We start from the raw sequence: 24,099 nt of genomic DNA, 5'->3' as shown, positions 1-24,099 counted from the left end.
AGAGGATATTGACTTGCAGCCTAAAAGTCCGTACAATGCAACCTATAAGGCATGGCCAATCATAAATGGCAGCTATCACATAGCAGTTTCTGCAGCCATGATGCCTGGGGAGGAGAGGGTGTTACAGGAAAAGCTTGTGTGCTGTGGTGGCTGACTTGTTGGGTTTGAATGTGGAAAACCCCATAATAAATCCTGACTTGGCTAGGAAGTGCACTTGATGGCCTTTGGTAAACCATTACCTTCCAAATTTATCTCTCTTTAAGGGTTCTTATTAGGTTATAAACACTTTGGATGATGAGTAATATACAAGCATGAGAAGAAAGAGGTGACTACATACTATAATGACTGTCCAACACTGTGGTGGTTTCTCACTATGGTTGCTATGTTAATTGTTTGGGTGACAACAGGGACATTTAGATAGCTGCTCACCTGGAAACCTTAGGTGTATGTGTAAAAGGTGCTGAATAAGCTCTGACGTGTTTTATGTAATCTCATTTATATGCTTTACCTTTCCCTTCTCTGACTAGTCTTGTATTCTCAACAAAGCTTGGCATTAATAAAAGGCAGTCATGGGCCTAGTTGTCACAGAGAGCAGATGGGCTGGTGAACCTATGTATGAAGACTGCATCTCTTCAGATTGACAGTAGGGGCCCACATGACTGAATGTTCTTTCCTACACAAAAATTCCCCAAACAGCTGTACCATCATAAGAAAAACAGTAGCAGCACGGAATGTGATGGCAGGACTGTCAGCTTGGCTCCACCACAATCCGCCCCTCTCCCCTCCCCTCTCCCTCTCTGCAAGGGGCAGCTAGAACCTTTACTCCAGGCATCCCCAAACTCGGCCCTCCAGATGTTTTGGGACTACAATTCCCATCATCCCTGACCACTGGTCCTGTTAGCTAGGGATGATGGGAGTTGTAGTCCCAAAACATCTGGAGGGCCAAGTTTGGGGGTGCCTGCTTTACTCCTTTGTTTTCTACATACCAGACCCTTTTGTGAATAGAAGAGGATTAATTCACATGACACATCTCCCCCAAATGTGTCCTTATCTACACAGTTTTAGAGAACTAGGCCTCATTTTAAAACATGAAAGCTTTAATATATAAAACAATATATTCTTATAGCAGAAGATCAGCACACAGGCACCCTTTTTATCACAGCAAAAGGATACCAGCTGCTTTTACGATCAACTATTTTGCCACAGATTGGGGCTATATTACTACATTTCCCTGCCTTTTATAGGCTGTCATCACAAATAAGCACAATTTTGTAAAGATGCAAAACAGGCAGAGTTTTTAATGGTCTACTTAGCTATATTAGTCCAAATAGCTGTTTTCTTTGGTCGTTAAAACAAGGAAACAGTTGAACAAAATCATGTTTTCTGCACACAAATCACCCATCTGGATTAGGGACATGGAAATCTACACCATATTTTTAGGGTTTTATCTGCTGTAACTATAGCTGGGTAGGAATTTTGCCTACAGCACTGAACAGCTCTTATTCTAGTCATCAGCTTTTTCTGCTCTCCAAAACCATCAGCACTGTCAAAGCAGATAATTGGTCCAGCAGGAAAAACCTCAATTTCAGCAACATGAAAGCAGCCCAATGTAGTACAGTTGAAGAAGACTGCTGTGTTTGCATGCATGTCTGTTAGGGATGATGTTTGGGCAATTAATAAATTACATGTAAAAGTGTGCAGACAATGCCTTAAACATCTCTCAAGGCATCTGGGAGCTACACTTTACCCTGTCAGGGTAGTATTTCCGGTATGGGAGGCACAGTTCTGAGTTATGTTCCTAGAGGCTGCAGGGCAGTGTTCTAATTCCTTCTCACTGCAGAAGTGTCATGAGAAGAAACTTTGTCATATTCTGCTGTCAGCATTTCCCATTATCGCAAGCAGCTTACAATCATAACAGGTCACTTTCAGTCATACTGTACAACATTAATTTATGATGTGACTATTATACAGAAGTATATTAATATTTTTAGCATACAAAACAGCTCCTGTTTAAATGCCAGTTTATTTTTGAAAGAACAAAACTTTATCAGATATTTAAAATAATCAGCAAGGAAGAAATATATATATTCAACTAGGCCATTTGTCTTCATCCAGTGGGTCAGGACTCACTGCTGGGTCACAACAGCAGCACTACCATCACCAAATAAATACACTGTATAAAATTAAGAAATGGGCCTCCAAATGCATGTTTAGGTTAAAGGTCTGAAAAGGCTAGTGACCGGGCAGTTCTCAAAAGTAACCTTGTTGATGAAATATCAATAACTCTCTTTAATTTCGATCCAGAACAGCACTGATCTCTGGAATAAGTGTATGGTAACAGCCTTAATGCATTTTGGTAAAGCTTAGATAAAATTGAGAATATTGGAATATTAAGAAAGATTATTTCTGAAAGGTTGCCATGCCAGTCTTGCATACTTCTCTTTGCCAACTTGGTGTCCTCCAGATGTTTTGACTATGATTCCCATCAGTGTTGTTTGGGAATGATGGGAACTAGTAGTAGCCCAAAAGATCTGGAAAACACAAGGTTGGCAAAGACTGATGCATTCACTGACCTGAGCTTTGCATTCAAAACTTTTTGAATTTGATTTCATGGCCTCTTGACCTCACTGTTTACCATGTTGTGTGTGTGTGTTAGAAAATACGTAATGCATCTGAAATTTAGTTTTTTGCTTGGTTAGCTGATCTTCATTTTATGCTCAAGTTCAATTACCTTGTGGGCAGGATACCAAATATAGCACCAGGAAATTTTTAGACATATCAGTAGTCCTTGTTTTTGCTATGATTCTTCAAGCACTTGCCCCAAGCCATATAATCTAATCAATATGCAGTTTCAACATATTGATCAGCTCTGCTGGGTGGACAGAAGCCAGAGGCAAGAGTGAAAAAGGATCTGAAAGGCAAATAGCATGTGACGTTTGCACATGCTTGCTCTCATACACACATGGCATGAGGGCTTTATTTTTTATTTCATTGCAGGAGGAGCTACAGAAAAATAAATGGAGAACCTATATGCTTACAACTGCTGTGTGGACAGAGATAAAGTATGGAGGGCTTTTAATGGCATTTATTTGCTAGTGGACTAGTGCTGCTTTCCAATTTAATCTTATTTCCACAGTTCAGGCTATAAAATCTAAAGGTTGTATCCAGTACATTGTTATGCACATGAGTTGTGTTGATTTCAGTTGGACTTCCTAGGCAACTATGTGCTGGATTAGTTCAGAACCTTAGTTCAGAACCCAGTACACAGATGATATGTAAGAAATTAAAAGAATATAAATAAGCAATTAATATAAGTAAGAAACTAAGAAAATACTTTAACATGCACACCAGTAGCATTTCATAGTTATTACCAGAAGTCTTTGAAAAGAGAAGCTAAACCAAGTAATATTTTCTATTTATCAGACATGTGACAGATAATATTGAAATTGAAAAAATAGAATGTTACTGTTTCCAAAGGGTGTTTTTAAAGATAAGAACGAAACTACATTTTGTTAAAAATGTAAAATTAAGCACCTGAGCTTAAAACTGTTTTGTACAGTTAGGTCAAATTTCAGAATCTCAATTATTATTTTTTAAAACCCCACTAAATCAACTCTTTTAGAGCCTACTTAAATAAAAAATGGGGGGGGGGAGAGACAATGTAAATGGCGACAGCCTACAGTAGGCCATGCTTTCCTGCTCAAAACCTATTGGGATGAACTGGGAGGGTACAAGGACATTAATTCATTTCAATGGAGTTAAGAAGATAAGATGAGCCTGCTTGATCAGGCCAATGGCCCATCTGCTCCAGCATCCTGTTCTCACAGTGGCCAACAAGTTGCCTTTGGGAAACCAGCAAGCACGTTCTGGGCACAAGAGCACTCTTCTGTCCTGTGGTTTCCAGTAGCTGGTATTCAGAAGCATTGCTGCCTCCAACTGTGGAAGTTAGCACATAGCTTCCTGTAGAATTGTGCAGGTGGGTTTCAGAACCAATGGAAGCATGCTTCTTCATTACAAAGGCTTCAACCAATGTCTTAAAAGCAGGCTCTGGCTCATTTAAAAACTCAAGTTCTTCTGATGATGACTCGCCAGTACAGGAGCTTAGGGAACCAACCAGCGATCCTTTCCCTTCATATTTATATGAATGTACATATTCGCCGACACGTTTACGTTCTTCCTCCTGTTCGCACAAAAACACCTTCTGCATACAAAGAAAGTACACGTTAACCATTTTCTTAAATGCACCTAAACATAAATCAGAGCTTCTAACTGGTTCCTGCATACAAAGAAGAATGTAATTCATGTATATGATTCATACTATTTAAGTCCCTTTCTATAAAGCATAACAATGCAGTTTGCATACTGTTTATTCAAGGCAATGATCAGCTTCTTGTGTCAATCTATCCCATACTACACAGGATAGAATCACTGGGTTGAAAGGGATTTTCTAGCCGCCTATTTATTAATATTTATTGTGCTTTTATGTCACCCTTCATTCAACAGAATGCCTGGGCAGTGAACAAAATACCCCCTTCCTTGCCAGGACAGGATCTGTGGGCTTGCTTTCGTTTCTCAATTTCCTTTAAAAAATTTGATGGCAAGAACTAGACAGAGGACTTCACATTTGGCCTGACTAGTGCAGACCAGAATGGAACTCTTTCATCTTGTGTTCCGAGCACTGTGCTGCTATAAATGCAACCTAAGATTGCATTAGCTCCCGTTGCTCTGTCCCAGCTCCTGCCAACCTAGCAGTTCGAAAGCACGCCAGTACAAGTAGAGAAATAGGTACTGCTGTGGCAGGAAGGTAAACGGTGTTTCTGTGCGCTCTGGTTTATGTCACGGTGTTCCATTGTGCCAGAAGCGGTTTAGTCATGCTGGCCAAGTGACCCAGAAAGCTGTCTGTGGACAAACACCGGCTCCCTCAGCCTGAAAGCGAGATGAGTTCTTTACCCCACGGTCGCCTTTTACTGGACTTAACCATCCAGGGGTCCTTTACCCTTACATTTTTTACCTTTTATTAGCCTCCACATCGCACTGTGGGATACCTTGAGCATCAGCATTAGGCTCTGCATTCAAATAATGGAAGCATTTGAATAGGTAGGACTTTCTCAGTAGTTGCACCAAAGCTCTGAAACACCATCCCAAAGGAAGGTGGTCTGGTTTTCCCCACTCTTTGGGCTATGTTGTCTTGCTTAATAAGTGATTGATACTATTTTATACTGCTTGTATGAGGCATTTATTGATGGTATTGACTTGTTTTCTGCTGTGATCTTTATGGATTATGTTTTATCTCACTGCTTTATGCTATTTAGTATTATAACTGAATTTTTAGCTTTTATTGTATTAACGGTATGCTATGCTGTGAGTGACCTTCGATTCTTTTTTGGAAATAAATTAATAATTGTGGGCCACACAAACACCTCACAAGCACGAACAACATGGATCTTTCCAGTAAAACAGCCTAAGTGTATCAAATAACTAGAGAACTACAGCCAATATTAAAATCCAGAATATGAACTAACTGTAGCTACTTAACTGAAATATATCACACTACGGTGGATAGTCTTAACATTAATCCAAACATAAACCATGGGAAATCTGTTTCAGTATGCTTACTTTAGCTAAATGAGGATTGGTAAATTCCTGCCATTGTGAGCACAAATCTCTGGAGGAACTCCGTATGGGTTGTTTGATATTGTGTAAAGATGCTGTCAAGTGATTTCCTCCACCTTTGAATAATTCTGGTTTGCGATACCCTCTGATATCATGTAAAGATGCTGCCATTAGAGTTCCTCCGCCTTTTACTAATTCTGGTTTGCGATGCCCTCTAATATCATGTAAAGATGCTGCCATGATATTTCCTCCGCCTTTGACTAATTCTGGTTTGCGATGCCCTGTAATATCATGTAAAGATGATGCCAAGAGTTTTCCTCCTCCTTTGACTAATTCTGGTTTGCTTTGCCCTCTGATGTCATGTAAAGATGCTGCCAGTTTATTTCCTCCACCTTTGACCAATTCCGGTGGGTTATGGCCTTCTCCTTTTATCACTTCCAAACTTTGCTGCTTTCCAGTTTTCTCTGCAACTGTGCCCATGCTTACAGCTGTATTCAGTGTGCTCACTGGAAGTATATTTAGAACCTGAAAAGAAAGATAACAGCAGAATTTTGTAAAAGAAGCAGCAGTTTCTTTTTACCATCTATAGTTAGGGAGATAAGATTCCTGAATTCTCGGAAAAACAGGGCCTGAACCCAAACCAACTATTTTCCCCATTATGTATACATATCCCATACCAACTCAAAGCAGTAACTTGTGGACCTTACCATCTCCACAACTCAGCAACTCTTTTGCCTGCATGCCATTCCAGGATCCAGAAATACATTTTGCAGCACCAGGCCAGGTCCTCTTATAACCATGATAAAGTGCTGCAGCTAACTTACTGCCCACCATCTTATTTGGCAAGTAGAGTTGGCTTAACTTGACCTCCAAACCCAGGAAAATGAATCCCAATCTTTTCTGAACCCAGAAACGTAGCCATGTTCATTAATTTCCATGTGTATATTCCGAATAAAACTTAGTTGAATACCACCTTATGTTTTGGAATTTTTTGGGTGCTCAGCAGTCTTCTTACTAATCCCCACCTTTCTCTGTCTCTCACTCACACGCTCTCTCACACCCACAGTGCAGGAGTTAGCTCAAAAGTACACATACTAAAAAGATAAAACATTGCAAGCATGTTTTCCCCCTTTTATAGTAACACAGCAACTCTAATATTTAGTGCGCACCCACCCACCCACACCCCACTTTTTAGAAAGCAAATGCAGTACGGAACTTCATAACTTTTAGCCAAAAAATGTTACTTACTGTCATTTCTTCACCTGGTGCCTCTGTGTTTGACATCATTAAGTTCTCAAAAGCTGCATTATTAGACGCTTCTGCAGGTGCTTCTCCAGGCGCTTCTTCAGTATTGGAATTTCTTTTATGGAGCCAGTAACCACAGGGTACCATCATCCCCGCTGTAGAAAGAAATACACATATTCTGAGCTTTAGTTTTTAATTATGTGATTCAAAGTCATGCATGAAGGGAACTGAATTTAATAAGTAAATTGTTACATATTTTCTATAAAGCAAATAGCATCAGAGGCCGGCATGTACCTCAGAAAGTGGGGGGCTGGGGAAGTAAATACAATAATCAAAGTAAAGGGTGCCCCCCCCCATTTGTGAAATGCTCTCTCCAGGGATGTTCCGCTGGTACCTTCATCATACATCGCTGGGCACCAGGTGAAGATGTTCCTCTTCAACTAAGCCTTTGGCTGATTAACATCCTATAGCCTTTTAAATGCTTTTGGGGGAGCAGGAGGAGGTTATTGGTTTGTTTTGTTCTTGTTCTCATTATGTTTATCTGTGTCTTTAGCATAATTTTTCGATTCAGGGCATTCCCCCCCTCCCTTTTCTTCCTTTGGAAGATTTGATAGCTCTGGAAAAGAGGCCTAGTTCTCCCAAACAGCAAACAGTCAGCATATATGTACAGAATGCAATTGAGATATGCACGTTTTGCAAAGCCTGTTGGAGATAATGCATATTGGCCAGAGAACATACCTAATGTAGCTGATACATGCACAATGCCCAAAGCTTGTTGTGGATTGTACAAATTGACCGGGAAATGTGCAGAAGTCCATCTTTATGGACATGTGCACATTTTCCATGACACCTGGTGAATGTGCACAGTAGCCAATTGCTATGTGCATTTTCCATTTAACATACCTATATACACAAACATGGGACTAAGCCACCTTAAGTGAACATTTAGAACTCCAAGGAAGAGTCAAGGGAGAAGCAGTTTTGTAACAGACTGGAGTTAATGGCTCATTTTGTATATCATCTATAAGAGAGAGATATACTTACACAGTGATAATACTGATCCAAGGACGGTTGCAGCAATGCCCCAGGGACCAAAAGCAGATTCTGCTTGATATGGAACGCGATCTACAGGGATTGCCCCATTCTCCAGAGCAGCAACTGTGCTGCGTTCAGAACAATTACTTGGAATGTCACAGTCACAGTAGTGAACTGTTATTTCACTTATTCCACTGTTACCTTCATTATCATATATCCTAACAGGTATTATATAATAGCCATAGTCAATATCTTCCACGGGTGAAAGCAATGCTGATTCATCTGTAAAACAAATTGTGAAATGATGAACATTTTTACATTATTTGTTCTGTTAGCTACAGTTATTATTGCAGAAGTGGGACAGGGAAAACCATGTACATACCATCATTCGGTGTTAACCTCCATGTTAAGCCCATTCGATTCTCTATTTCAAAATGGAAAGGTCCAGTGTAAGGAGGTAGATCGGCATCAAAGGCCGTAATACAAATTGGTGTTTTGTCCTTACACATGGTGTAATTCTTTGTCGTAATCACTGGGAAATTGTCATTCTCATCCATGATGTTTATCACAATTTTCCCTTGACCTGTTTTACCACCTGGAAAATGGAAGTTTTTCATGATTTAATGCTGTAAATAGTCACACACTGACACAGTAGCAGGCTTCAGCTAATCTGTGCAAATATGTAGTAGTGGAAAAAAGTTCTGCCCCAAATATAGACAATTATAAGAATTTCTCTCTCTCTCTCTCTCTCTCATGGATTAAAGCTGGCTTTTAGACTTATTTCTGTGGCAACAGGGCAACAAACTAGGAATTCAGTTCAGCAACAGAAGATGGAGTTTGTGGTTTAAAAGTAAGATACAAAATACTTTGTATCTTAAATTGTGGTTAAAAAGTAAGATACAAAATACTACTGCAAATGTGTAGATAGCGTAATCAGCAGTTTACAAGCATTTGTTACTCACTTTGGTCAGTTGCAGAGACTGTTACAATGCATTGACTGTATTCCTCATTTAATATATCTCTGTCTAAAATTGTAGTGGTTATCAGCTGTCCTGTTTCATCAATGGTGATCCAGTTGCATGGGTCATTTATTATTCCGTAACTATTGAGAACATTTTAGGAGGGTTGTATACCATTAGTACAATGTGATAATATAAACCAGTTATAATTGTTCCCCGTTTTTAACCACAATCTATAAACCAGATTACTGTGTTATAATTAAAAGTGTACCTTATGCCTGTGCTATCTCCAGTTTCTGGGTCATATGCTTGATAGATTCCAACCACTGTTCCTTTTGGGAAAGATTCCCTTAAAGTTATAATATATTCACTGGCAAATGTTGGCCCCTCATCCACATCCATAACTTCAATGACAATTGTGGTGGGGTTTCTTGATGGGGCTCTTGAATTTGGTGCTAGGATATAAGGTGCTTCATTATTGACAACAATTTCTAATCTTCTCTCCTTGGAAGTTTCATGGTCCAGTCCCTGGAAACAAGCACATTTCTGTTAAAACTAACACAATATTTATTACTGGGTTGCTGTTATAAACTTTGAACAAATATGGTAAAAATAATGAGTGGAATCCAATGGGTGTCACTCTGCTGACAGAAGACATGCATAAGCAGAACAGGGAGAGGGGAAAAAGTTTGGGTGATTTCTCTGGCCAGGGACCTTGTAGAGTAGATTAAGGGGATGTGGGCTGCATAGGGAGTCTTCAAAAATTGCCTCCCTGTTGGTATAGTGGATTCCTTCCATTAGTGGAATGGCACCTTTTGTATTCCACACAATGGTTATCAATTGGTATTTTGCAATTTCGTTAAGTTTTTTGCCACCCTTCCTTTTCCTCATACTTGCTTATTTCCCCCAAATTGCATAAACCATGGATAAATTTCCTTTAGAGGAACATTTCAAGCTTGGGAACCCTTGGAAAATAGTTACAAATATAACATTTCAAGAACAGCCTTTCAGGGCTTAAAATTATGTTGCATACCATCAAATAATTTCCAAAAAAACTCTAGATGATTCCCATTAGTAATATACCTTTGTACCATAGGTAATTTTTCCCCATCTGCATTTACCTTTAAAGCGAGTAAACACCCGACATTCCTCTCTTGATCAATATTCATAGAAAAAACATTATCTTCATTTCCTTTTATAATTGTGAATACAGCCAACCATGAAGGAGTCCCAGGTTCATCATTATCTCTTACAGGAATGCACAATATTTCTATATTTTCTTCGTTTTCATATATTTTCACTTCATACTGAAATGAAGTTTTCAAATAAGCAATTAATAAACACTTCTAGAACAGTGAAATGATTTTCCAAAGGCAACAATAAAATATTTTAACTCCAGTGGTGAAGCTGCAGAGTTTCAAGCCTTGTGCAGATCTGACACTACCAGACAAACTGAGCCGCAAATGGGAATGGCTAGCTCACTACAGGATGTGATTGTCCCTTGGTGTTTACATATACAGTATTATTCATTTTGCTTTTCCTGTTCATTATCTTTGGAGATTAGACCACATCCACTCTTGATACTTTACCCCTAGGATGGGAATTTGTTTGCATCTATGTCTTGTTTGCATTTGTATTTTAGTTACCATAGTAATAGGACACACATATCTCTTGTTTTAGAGGCCTCCTGGCCACACATGGTAATAGCATTCCACTCCCACCTCTTCTTTTTTACCCACATGTCTATATAGCTGCAAACTGAGGTTAACCCTTCATGCATCTAACAGAGTAGAATCTGATAGACACATACTTTTGCTACTTTGGGACTTGGGCTGCAATCCTATATTCATGTACCAGTGAGTAAGCCCAACTGAATTTAATAGGCCATGCTTCTGGGCAGATATCTGTAGGATTGCACTATAACAAAGCTGTACTTTTGAAGGATTCAGAGAAATAGAATAGTCTGGGCAATGATTCTGTAAATACGTGTTCCATCCTGATAGAATTCTCTATAGCTAAAATGCAAATAATTCTATTTCTCCTCAATTTAACATTTATTATGATTACATTTATACCATAGGAAATGCTGGCTGCTCAGGAGGTCCCCACGTTTTTTAAAGCACTGTTGAATTTTAACAATAACAAACTTACCACATTTTGTTCTAATTGTGGAGCATTGTCATTTACATCTCCAACTGTAATTATAACTTGTGCTGTAGTGCACAGACCGAATTCCTGGCCTCCCATATCTCTTGCTTCAATTTGTAGCTTATACTCTGGTGTTGTCTGCATTAAAAAGAATATATAAACATAATTTCCCTGTTCTGATTGAAATCACAAGATTTTATGAAAAGGAAAACCAGAGACCATGGGACTGCGCAGTTCTTCAGATAGTTACACGTTTGTATAATATTAGCCAAGATGATGGATGCTGCATTGAAAAAAAAACAGCTTGGCATTGTTTGGGCCTACAAAATAGCATTTGAGAAATATATGCTTTAAATGATCTGTTTGCAACATCAAACACATCTCCACATTTTTTTAAAGAGGGAGCAAGAATGACTTCACATTCTGATCCTAAACAACAATTGCATGGCGATGTACCAATTTATTTCACTTATAATCTACCTTCCCTCTAAAAAGCTCCAAGTTGCCCTTCTTGATAGAGTTTTGGCATGTGAATGAAAGCTAGGTGCACAGGAAATTTACCTCTCTGTCCAGATGTGATGTTACCACCGTAATAGAACCTGAATCTGGATTTATAGCAAATACCCTTAAATTCTGATAACTTTGAAGATCCTGGGACACAATTCTGTATTTCACTTCAGTATGTAGGGTGTATGGCTCATCATTGTCTGTTGCAGTCACTTGTCCAACTAGCGTCCCTGCATGTACAAGACATCATCTTTAAATTTCCAGCTTTCCTTCATAAGATAGTTTTAAAATAATTATTTAGATGTGGTGATTTTTCACTTAACCTAAGCATGTAAATCCAGGTATATATGTCAGAATGCTTTTTTAAAAAATCACTTTTGTATACCTAAGTATACCTATTTTAAAACATCTGTAGAGAAATATAACCGTTCTTAACATTTGATCAACGAAACAGATATATCTGTCTATGCATCTTTCTATATTCTTATTTGAAACAGATTGGTTTCCCCCGCTGTTGGGGACTTCCTACTGCATAAATAGTGAAGTTCGTTATTTTAGGACTGCATTGTTGAACAGTGGTTCACCACCCTTTCTTTGATGAGAAACCGAAGTTCTCCTGCTGGTTATAGCAACAACTCATTGGGGGGACAGGTACATTCTGGAGATGACTTTACCAGTGTCATGCTTACTCATCATCATTCTCATCAGTTAGAGAGCAATTGTGGGAAGCAAGGAACCTACTGTATTTGTAGGGCTTGTAGACACCTGGAAAATCAGTATTTTAAAATGCATGGGGAGGCTCCACAAGTATAGAAGGCTCCCCATTTCACACAATTTGCCCTCTAACTCATGGAGAACAACAGGGGGTGCCAACTTGAATGAATTTTGCCCTGCATAATCATTTCACATGATACGTTGCATGGAAGCCATTTGGATGGCAATACCCATAAACCTTAGGGGCCCCTGACCCCCTCAAATATTTTACTGGGGGAGCAAAGACACACACCCCAGCCCCTAGGAGTTGGCTCCTATGTAGAGTAACAAAAATGATGGCTATGAAGATGGAGGTAGGCCTCTCATCCCCGTGTGACTGAGGATGGGGGCTGTCACATGATTACTCTAACCAGAATCAGAAGCCTTGTATAGGGCTATATGTAGATTATTATTTGTCTGAACTCAGATATAAGCTCAGAATTATAGCAAATAAAAATGATATGGAACTTACATAACAATTCACAGCACCTCAGTTTTTAATTAGTACTTTAAAATATTGCTGTCTAAACATGATTTATTTAAAAAAGAAAAGATTTTTAATATTACCAATTCCACAGTTTTCAAAGACAAGAAAAGTATAAACGTCCTGCTCAAACACTGGGGCATTATCATTATCATCTTCTATTCTAATTATATGCACAAGCGGTATCTCTGGTGTATATCCATCTGCTGTCATTGCATAGCAAATCAACTGTATAAAAGAGAGCAAACAAACAAACAAATTTTATTTGCTAGTTGATCTGAAGCAGAAAAAAAAATATTTTTAACAAATCAGGATACAATTATTTCAGTCCAAGTTTCTAACAGAAATCTGCCAAGATGAATAGGCTGTTATATGCTATGTGTCGCCTTTGTGGTGAGCAGTCCACCTGTACATCCAGAAAAGCATGGGACATTGTGTCTCCATGATCTCCCGGAGTATATGCATTTAAAAACAGACATAAAGATAGGCTACAGTCGAGTTGGACTAAGAAGAAGAGAGAAAGGAGGCAGGGACATGAGGTAAAGTGGCATAAGAGGAAATGGACAGAGTCCAAGAGCCATGTGAAGGAGGTACAAAGGAGTTGTGCGTCATACAAAGTAAAGTACAGAGGAAGCAATGGTCAAATAAAGTAGTCCATTGAATGGCCTGGGAAAGAAGGACTTGTGCAAGGCAATTGTGTGTTGGAACAGGGGCCTGAGGCAAGGAAACAAATAAGGGACTAGGCACAGCCATTTGGGCCATGGAAAGGAGAGATGAAGGAAGAAGGAGATATGGGAAAGGCCACATGGGAACAGTGAAGGGAAGGTGGGGCAAGCATTTTTTTGCTGGCTGAACTATAATCCATCTTTGTGGACAAGTTTTCATATATATCCCCATCAATTGGCAGAGCACCTTGAGTGTTAGTATTTATTTATTTATTATGATTGCAGTCTCCTCTTTACTGAATGGTTATAGGAAGTAGAATTTTCATTGAAATAATAAAATAAAACCACAATACAACCAATGACAAAGTATCAACACAGCAGCCCAGAACAACAGTTTAGGAGAGAAGACATCTAGTCAGTCAAATGCCTGGTTAAAGCATCATGTTCTTTGTGTCTGCTTGCCTGTTCACCTTTTCCTGAACTGTTTCACTAGTATGAGTGGGCAAGTGTTATCAGAAAGCTGTGAAGTAAAGGAAGATAATAGGCTGGGGTGAGGGTAGGGTGGTTGCTATCTTTCATCTGTAAGAAAATCCACAAATGCCTTCTCAGGTTTCCTTGAGTGCCTTGGTACTGCTAGCAGCCAGTAAATCAGTCTTCTCCCCCCACCTATTTACATGCACAGGAACATCTGGCTCTGATTGGCAAGTTGATGCTGTGCATGGCCTGCTGATGATTCTACATGTTGCTCACCAACCAAATCCCTCTCACCTTCTATTGAAGAACTGAGGACTAATGTAAACATTTTGAGGCTACCAAAACCAGCTTCTCTGTAGTGGAAACTCAATTCCCCGTGTGTTTCTCTCAATCATGCAGTTACCTGTCAAATAAGTAACATACAGACAGCTGCAACAGATATTTGTTGCATCTGTTCATTCATTTTTAATTCTTTACCTTGAGGACACTACACTCCCTCCCTGTGGAATGCCCTCCCATCAGATGTCAGGGGCCCTGTTCAGAGAAACCTTTAGTAAAAGAAATACCATGGATCTGTCCAATTGTTACTTATCGTAAATAAACAGAAGTCTGAAACCCATACCTGAAATTCTGGGTACTCTTCCCGATCGATTGGACAGGTAACAAATAGATTTCCAGTGTCCTCCTCTATGTAGAAATAATTAAATGGTGGCTTGTCAACACCATGACCACTTATGGAGTATCTGATATCGTATGTTAGGGATGTGTCGGAAAGCAGCTGTGTAAATGCAAACCAATTTGAAAAAGAAATAATAATTAACAAAATCTTGTTTTCTTGTCTATTTATTCAGAATCCGTGAGCAATCCCAAGATGCAAAAACAAAATATTTACACATCAATTCAAATATTATGGACACAGGAAATAAATGTTTCATGTGATAGTAGCTCCATGCAAAGTCTAAAATGCTTGTGACTTGCTTACCATGTTCCTGGTGAGAGTAGGGAGAATTCATATGATTAGGCTGTTCCACATAGCTAGTTGCTTACAAATGTAAAAGCCTTGTATTGAACTCCCATCAGACCCAAGCTGTTGTTTCCTCCGTACTTCCAGGCAAAAGCTGAAGCATTTAAATGGATTTCCATCTCTGGTGTTAAATAGCTGACTTTAGATAATTACATTGCAATTACAAGCTTCTTCAAAAGATATGAGCAGAGACAAACTGGTTTCCCTAATCCCAGATTTCTGCAGCAATGTATATATCAGCAACAGTGATGCAACAAACAATTTCAGCAGACAGATGAGTTTACCAGATGGGGCAATCATTTATAGACACAAATGATGGGTTAACAGTAAAGTTCTTGGCTGCCTAGCAAGAATTGGGGGTCAGAGAGTATGCTGTGTATCTGAAGGCTGCTTTTTTAAATTCATAGTTTCTATTGATTGAAATTCTCTTACTGATCACTTATAACATATGCCAAGCTGCTCAAAGATCCTTGACTGATAATTTGAAAAGTAAAAATGAAGAGGGGAATTTAAAACATACCTGTTGAATTTGCATTGGATAAGGTCCAAGTGAGTTTTCCATTAAAATAGTTGGGACAGGAGCCCATCTCCGTTTAGTTCGTCTAAGAAAAGTATCTCGTAAATGTCTTGCCTTTGCTATTGGGACCTGGAAGAACGGGAGAGATAACTAAGCAAACAACAATAGCAATCATGAGCAGTATTCAGCCAAGTCATACTGAAGGCACCTAAATCCATTGATTTCAATGGGTCTCCTCTGATGAAGTTGGATGCCACCCTATGTGTTGCATCACTTTATTTTTCAGTCCCTCTGTATCTATCTCTCTGCTAGTATTACAAACATTTTAACAGTTAATAAGACTTCCTGGATTCTAGGATAATTGTAGCATAAGGGAATAGTAGCATTCTTATGTCACGCAAAGCAAATCTAATATTTTTGTCCTTGCGCTATGTCCATTAAATTCTGTTTTTTCTTCCAAGTTGAATTTGTATTATGTCATTGATCAAGGTTATAACTTTCTATTTTTATCTGTGTTTTATCAGTTCTGTTTTTAGTGGAATATTTAGCAGTAATTTGGGAGAAGATTCCAACAATACACATTCAGATTCTGATCACAGAGCCATGTAAATTGTCCTTCAAAGTAAAACAGCAGCACTAAAAGATGAGGAAGAAATGAAAATAGCAGAAAAAAGCAGGATAAGATATATTGATGCAAATCAGATATGTTTACCTTTTTTGAATGTGTGAGCAAACTAATATGTATCTTCTTTTGTTCCTGTTCATGATTGCTTTTAAGGAATATGGTGATGATGATTTCATGGGAAGTCAGGGAAACATCCCTTGTTGTATACAATGAGCCATCTTCTTGAATTGTGAAATTGGGATTGTTTGAGTAAATAATTTCAGAATGATTAAGACACTGTTTCATGTTTACTGTAGGAAAATATAAATTTAAAGGACTAGTTGAAATGAGGAGGAAAAGTAGTTCACAAGGACGTAATTCCAAACAAAGGTGTCTAAAACTATATTTAGTGCCAAATCAAATTTATGATATACAGGCAGAGGAGTCCACGCTGCCCTGGCCACAAATTGCTTATCTGTTGATGGCACTCCCTATAGCCTATTGTTCTCCAGATCTGTACAATTCTCATAATATGTAGGATAATTTAGGTAACCTTGGAATTTGAACTCCAGAATCTGGAAACAACTCGGGTTAAATTTTAATTTCCCTATATATTTTTGGTTTTCAAATAGTACATATTTGACAACAACAGCAATAACACATTCTTGGATTCTCACCTTGGCCAACAAATGCCCCTGCCTTTAGTTTATGAGGGACATTAAAAGTTACTTTCTTGCAAGCTTCAGAAGATAAACTCAACACCTTAAAGAGAGAAAGAGACCAAAACCTTAAATCATTCTTTTTTTCCATGAAGCAACAAAATTATTTTAATACAAACTTTGTATTGATTGGCTTGTTATTTAAATTGTAAAAGTATTCAGCAGTTAGTTTGCTTTGATAACAACAAACGTCTACATCAGTGGAACTGTAGAGTTCTCATATCCCAATCCTGTATTCCTCATTCCAGCAAATTTATTTGCTGACCCCAAATTCAAAAGACCTGTGAATTGTAAAGGGTTCAGGTGAGAAGCAAAATGTCCATTAATGGATCTCCTATATCTTCAAAATATATGTTGCTTCAGGTTCCTTTACACCAAATAAGAGACTCTACTAAAAGTTAACACACAAAGAGAGAGAATTAAACACATCAGTAATGAAGAATATTGTCCTTGGAATTTTGCAAACTGCTTAGAGATTTTATTGCAGTCATGTGATATACTGTATAAATGTAGTGAAATAAATAAATAAACTGGGCTTGGAATATGGAACAGTTTCCCTCAAAACTGGAAAAAAACTCAAGCTTGATCAACAGACTCCATCACTCATATCCCTAATTATATTTTCAGGAATGCAACAGTTTTCCCCAGCCCAGTGAGCCCCTTAATTCCCTTCCTTCTTCCCATGAATTTGCCATCTGTTTGCAAGCCGTCTCCCATTTGCCCACTAACTAGGTTTGGTGCTCCTACAATGGTGAAAGAAGAGGGGTCTTGAAGCAAGAGTGACAGGAGTGTATCTCCCTCTTCACTCTTTCTGTTATGCTTGACTTGCTGCTATGGCCGTTAGTCAGGAACCAGGGAAGAATGGAGAGGGACCCGCTTCCTGTTTCCATTCCACCATTTCTGAAGCTGCAAGTGGGTAAGGGAGTCGGCAGGAAGCTGGATGTATATTATTCTCCAGACCATATTTTGTAATACTTAGAGAAGAACTTTGGAAGCCAGACTTCTTGTATCATATTTCAGAGTAGTATTACAAGCCACCAATATTTGTATTGCACTTGCAAGAGACATCATTAAAGCAAGCAAATGCAGGAAGAGAATATTAGTTCTGGTATAAAGTAAATGATGTATCATTCAGCATCTAATCACATTAAAGATGTATGAATGGACTAGGAGGAAATATATTGCAAACCATGTGTTACAAAGCTTCCCTTTGTTTTATTTATTTATATTTGTATACTGCTTGCTTGTAGAAAAAACCTCAGTGGTTTACAAAAAGAATAAAACAATGAAATTGTAACTAAAAATTATACAGCTGTAATTTAAAGCATAAAAAGGTTAAAACCACAATAAAAGACTAAAAATATTAAAACTCTTACAAACTTTATAAACATCTGCACTAGCTGCAGCTTCAGGATCAAGTGTGAGGGAAGCCCCCACATAGACCACATTGCAGTAGTCCAGTCTTGAAGTTACCAGCGATTGAACTACTGTGGCAAGGCTTTCCTGGTCCAGGAATGGCCGTCGCCGTTGAACCAGCTGCACTTGGTAAAAGTCACTTCTAGCCACTGTGGCTGTCTGAGCCTCCAGTGACAGAGCTGGATCTAGAAGCATCCCCAAACTGTGAACCTGCTGCTTCAAGGCCAGCCCAAGTCATTTTGGCACCTGAGGCAAATCACAAAATGCTGGCCCCCTCCCATCACCAGGGAAGAAGAGGGAGTAAAGATCTACATCAGGAACAAGGGTGAGATAAATAGCAACATTGGGAGCAGGGTGGAAGGAGACCAGCAGTGCCTCCTAGAGAGGCCACTGTGGAGGAAGATCCAGCTTCCAGTGAGTATGCTGCAACTGCCAGTGGCACTATAGCAACAGCAATAGGTGATTCATTCCTCGGAGACCAAGACTGTAGATCCTGCCACCCCCTTACCTCTTGTTAAGGGGGGAGTGCAACCCCATCGAAGGTAGGCCATTGGCCAATTTCTCAGACCCAGGAACTACTCACCCACAGTGCCTCCACATTGCCAAGATTCAAGTTCAGCTTATTCTCCCTCATCCATCTCACCACTGTGTCCATGCAGTAGCCCAGGAACTGCATGGTCTCTCCTGATTCAGATGTTATTAAGAAGTATAGCTGAGTGTCATCAGCATGCTGATGGCACCTCACACTAAAACTCCTAATGACCGCTCACAGTGACTTCATGTAGATGTTAAATAGCAATGGAGATAAGATAGCCAGTGCTATCTCCCAATGCTACTCTCTGAACTCGGTCCCAAAGGTAGGATCAGAACCACTGTACAGTGGTACCTTGATTCTCAAACACCTTGGTACTCAAACAACTTGGAACCCAAACACTGCAAACCCGGAAGTAAGTGTTCCAGTTTGCAAACATTTTTTGGAAGCCAAACGTGCTCTGTTTTGAGTGTTACACTTCTGATTTGAGTGCCACACTTCTATTTTGGGTGTTACGCTGAGGTCTGTCTGTTTTTGTCATTTATTTTGCATTTTTATTTTTGCAGCTTTTTTGTTTTGTTTTTGTGACTGTGTGGAATCTGGTTCAGCTACTGATTGATTGATTGATTGATTGATTGTGTGACTGCAGTACATTGTTTATTGCTTTCATTTTATGGATTAATGGTCTCATGAGATAGTAAAATTCATGTTAAATTGCTGTTTTAGGGGTTCTTTTTAAAAGTCTGGAACGGATTAATCCATTTTGCATTACTTTCTATGGGAAAGCGTGCCTTGGTTTGGAACGCTTTGGTTTTGGAACAGACTTCTGGAATGGATTAAGTTTGAGAACCAAGGTACCACTGTAATATGATGCCTCCAATTCCCATTCCCTGGAGTTGTTCCAGGAGAATACCTTGGTTGATGGTATCAAATGCTCTTGAGAGATCAAGAAGCAGGAGCAAGGTCATACTCTCTGCAGAGGTCATCCATCAAGACGACCAAGAGCACCTCGGTTCTGTGGCCTAGATAATCTGTGTCCTCCAATAATGTGCAGCTACTCCACCACAGCCTCTATCACCTTCTCCCAAAAGGGTGTATTTGCAACTGGTCAATAGTTGTTCCAATCCAAAGGCCCAAACAAGGTGTAAGAGTCAGACACAAACCTGCAGATCTCAGCCAAAACTAAAAACAAGCAACCCCCGCCCCACATTCATTCAGAAGTTATACAGTCATATATGACCTATACCATATGCCTTCCTAATGGTTTGAACTGACTGAAGTGAAAGGATGTGAGTCTTTTCCTGGAAGTTCCTAAATGTGATGATGTCCATTACATATTGCACTCCTGTTGTGACTCTGACATGGCCAGGTTTTCCATGAATTCCTTATCTCCATCTTTTTGTTTTATTTTATTTCGTACAAGTTCTAACACCGAACCAAATTTCTCCTGATTTGTGGTCTGGCGCCAGTCTCATTTCCTTTGCCTCAGGGGTAGGAAATCTGTGGCCTTTATTGGCTACAACTTCCATCATATCTGACAATTCTGACAATTACTGGGGCTCATGGGAACTGGAGCCACCCTCTCTGCTTTATTTTCTCCTTTTTATTTTATGTAAATAGAGTAACAAAACAGACTCCTTGTTCAGAATGACCATAAATATCTCTAGAGCAGTGTATCTGCAATCATATTCTTATTAAATATTACAAACCACTTCCAATACATAGCCAGGATAGGATCTCAGCAATAATTTACTGAGCATAAATTCCCACAAGAAATGAATACAAGAGAATTTAACAAAACCAGAAATTGTCCCGTCCCCCCCACACATTTAACTAGGACTTTGCCCAAAGAATCAAATAAAAACTCATTTATTTTAGCATAGCCCTTATTATAATATTTCAGTACAAATGCAGAAACAATCCTGCTGATATTATTTGCCACTGAGTATTTCCCCTTCTAAAAAATTCTAAAGAGAGCCAATACCTGATGCAAAAAAATTAATATAGAACACTTAGAGCACAATTCTATTCATATCTACTCAGAAGTAAATTCATTTAAGTTCAGTAGGGCTTACTCCCAGATAAATGGGCACAGGATTTCAGGCTTAGACATTTTCTATGATGGTAACTTTCCAGACCTCTCAAAAGTTTGTTGATATGAGAATATTAAAGTTCCTTAAATCAAATTAATATCCCTGATGCTGGAACACAGTGATTCCACTAAACTGTACCAAACAGTTCCATGCATCAATTACTTTAAATGTAATCAGCTTATTAGCATACTATTTTAAAAACAATAAATAGGGCCCCACAATGATCTTTAGACTTTCAGTGTTATTTTGACAATTAGAAATGCATACTGGAATTGTTGCAAGAAGTTTAAATAATAACAGCAACTGTTTCGTATTCAGCATTGCCAAGAGTCAGTGTAAGGGATGTCTCCTGTACTAAGACATGCAACATATTTAAAACTACATCAGCTACATAAAATAAAGCAGATGTTCTTTATTTTAGCACATACTATTCTCACCATACTCCAGAGAACAGCTCTATAATGTCCGTAGTCTTTGGCAGACAATAGTTAAATACAAATATCTACATAGATTTTATTTGGTCCCTTTATTTCATGATGAGTTCTGGCTACTTACTATTGATATACAACCAATTCAACATTCTGTTCTACTCACCAGTAGATTGAAGAGAAGCTGTAGCCAGATAGCTCTACATAGGATGCTGCCTTTATACCATCTTTCAGCTAGTAGCACCATTTCCAGTATAGAAATTCAATGGGCTGCAGGGCTTTTCCAGCTACTGACTTGCTGGGTCTGGTGATAGTCCCCAGAGGAGTCAGGGTGAAAGGAAACACTGCAAGGCAGCAGCAGCGAGTATATGGTGCAAAAAGTGAATGCAACTTTCTTCCTTTTCTTCCCTTTCACTTAAAGCTTTTGCTGTCTAAGAAGGGCCGGGTTGTTAATTCAGCTCTCTTGCTAAATGTCATGGGGCTTGTCCTGAAAGAGACTTGTGGAACGTGCTCTATTTCATTTCAGACTTTCCTTGCCCTGGTGAAATGCTGGGGGAGAGGGAGAAGTTGGATGGATTGGGCTCCTGGGCTTGCCCTTCCCTTCCCAATTGCCTACGACTAAATTGTTTTTGGTTTCACAGAGATAATTCTTGGTTTCATAGAATCTTAAGCTGGAGGCTGAAGCAATGAGTTTTCAGCCAAGACCAGTGCAAAGATTCTGGGCTCCCCATTCAAGGACCATGCCCCCCAGTCAGCCATGCCTCTTTGTCTCATCTACTGTATCTTTCTTGATTGCCGGGATCCCAATTAAATTAATATAAAACAATTCTTTTCTGTTTATAGAAGAAGTTCTAGCCTTCCTTTTCATCACCGAGGGTTTTCAGTTGTCCTTTGTTCAAAGAACACTGATTAATTTAAATATCATCCTTATAAACTTATTGATTTGTAAATGATGGTGGGTGTTCCTTGTTCCAGAAAAGAGGAGCTTCAGAGCACTAACTAAATCAACCTTGGTGATCTTTCCAGATGCTTTGGGTAACAACTCCTATCATACCTGGCCATTGTAAAGGGACTTTGCATTTGGCAGTTATATTATCAAAGCACGAAATATTCACAATTCCATTTGTTATAAATGTAAGAGGAGAATGAAATTTTATTCATTCATATAAATGCACATATATCCCACTTTTCAACTGAATGATCTTGAATTTGTGGTCGCCATGCAAATAATCATGAATCCTTTTATAAAGAGTGTGAAGGTTTTATAATACACTAGGGGAAACTACTTTCCAGGAAGAATAACTATGGTAAAAATGGTATTACTACCAATATTGTGGTTTTTTTAAATCAAGAATTGGACTCTTTCAGTTAGGATAACAAACCAGCAAATCAAAACGGGGCAATATCTTATATAAAAGTATATCTAAAATAAGAGGAAAAAAACAAGCAAAGGACTTTCATGCTGAAGAAATAGGGATGGGTTGTTGGTTCTGAATGTGAACATCTTCTATGAGCCATGAATGCTACTTTAGTGCACTGGACATGGACTCCAGATTCCTCAGTACTGCAATTTTAGCAGAACCCCTAAAATCTCCATTGCATAAAACACTGTGAGGGGATAGAACCAATTTACCAAAATTAACAAAAACTGTTTAATTTCGCATTGATTAAAGGTATGGCACTGTAATAAGTGGTTATTAAGCATGCACATCTCTCCTTTATAACCTGTTTTGGATTATCTAGATTCAGATAATTGCTTTAAGAACTGGAGAAGGAACAAACAAAATATGACTGACTGCTCTGAAATTAAAAGCTAATGTATGTACATACACTTGGCAAAACAATCATGGTTCAAATAGTTTTAGACAAGAACATTAACATTAGAATACTAGAGAATAAACCACCTGTAAACCACCAGACCCATTAAAGTCTGGTCCTTCTCAGATCTCAGAGGGGATAGAATATAGTGTGCTTCAACGTGTTTCCAGGCAGATTTTTGATGTCACATCCTTAAAAATCTGCCTGGAAAAAAACATTTAAAAGTACTTATGTGGTGGCCGAAAGCTTATATGCATCTTTCATCCCTCCCCCATTTTTTCTTTAAAACTTTTGGAATAGAGTGAGCAGGTTACATACAGGGCTTCTTAGCCCCACATGCCTTGAGTGAACATAGAACAAGTCCCACTAGGGGTGATGGCACTAGTTGTTTCTTCACTCCCATGGGATTTGCACAGAAAAATCTTACTTAATTACTTACACAGATAATTTGCTTATATTACAATACACATGGAAGGCTTCTTTTTTCTCCAGAAGTTAAATAGCCCAGTAAAATACTCTCTTTATGGCTTACATATCTTGCCTACTTTTTTTAAAAAAAGAAGCTAAAGAGCGACAAAAGTTAGTTTAACATCAATATAAAGTATAAGTTATGCAAATTTTTACATTTTGAGTAAAGAACTATAACTGCAGTGGTACCTCGGGTTAAGTACTTAATTCGTTCCGGAGGTCCATTTTAACCTGAAACTGTTCTTAACCTGAAGCACCACTTTAGCTAATGGGGCCTCCCGCTGCTGCCACGCCGCTGCTGCGTGATTTCTGTTCTTATCCTGAAGCAAAGTTCTTAACCTGAGGTACTATTTCTGGGTTAGCGGAGTCTGTAACCTGAAGCGTATGTAACCTGAAGCGTATGTAACCCGAGGTACCACTGTAAAAGAAACTTGCAAATTACAAGGTTTATCATATGTCCAGTAGGACTATGACCTTTAACTTAATTGCAAAATTTGGTGATGGAAAAATATGTGATATCGTATGAGACAGTAAAGAATAGAATGAATGTATATCATCCAGATGTTCCAATATTTTCAGCTAAGGCATATTATAAAT

At 38.7% G+C, this 24,099-nt stretch overlaps 1 protein-coding gene and 1 long non-coding RNA gene across 2 annotated transcripts in view; one reads left to right on the top strand and one right to left on the bottom strand.

The window, feature by feature from the left end:
• Positions 1 to 24,099, top strand: part of LOC310682652 — a 73,270-nt gene that overhangs the window by 4,855 nt on the left and 44,316 nt on the right. The gene's annotated exons all lie outside the window — the stretch shown is intronic.
• Positions 1,279 to 18,358, bottom strand: LOC310682043 (desmocollin-1-like; the record flags this gene model as incomplete). The annotated part of the gene is made up of 16 exons (XM_083450288.1): positions 1,279 to 4,201; positions 5,617 to 6,138; positions 6,862 to 7,013; positions 7,903 to 8,175; positions 8,276 to 8,488; positions 8,856 to 8,995; positions 9,124 to 9,380; positions 9,974 to 10,159; positions 11,004 to 11,138; positions 11,562 to 11,737; positions 12,828 to 12,972; positions 14,506 to 14,661; positions 15,428 to 15,553; positions 16,137 to 16,339; positions 16,706 to 16,790; positions 18,128 to 18,358. 16 exons carry the CDS (start codon positions 18,356 to 18,358, stop codon positions 3,740 to 3,742), a joined length of 3,462 nt encoding a protein of 1,153 aa, XP_083306414.1. The 3' UTR covers positions 1,279 to 3,739.

The sequence above is a fragment of the Podarcis tiliguerta genome, assembly GCF_965153285.1.
Source record: "Podarcis tiliguerta genome assembly, chromosome: 7".
NCBI lineage: Eukaryota > Metazoa > Chordata > Lepidosauria > Squamata > Lacertidae > Podarcis > Podarcis tiliguerta.
This window is presented reverse-complemented; position numbering and strand designations above follow the sequence as displayed.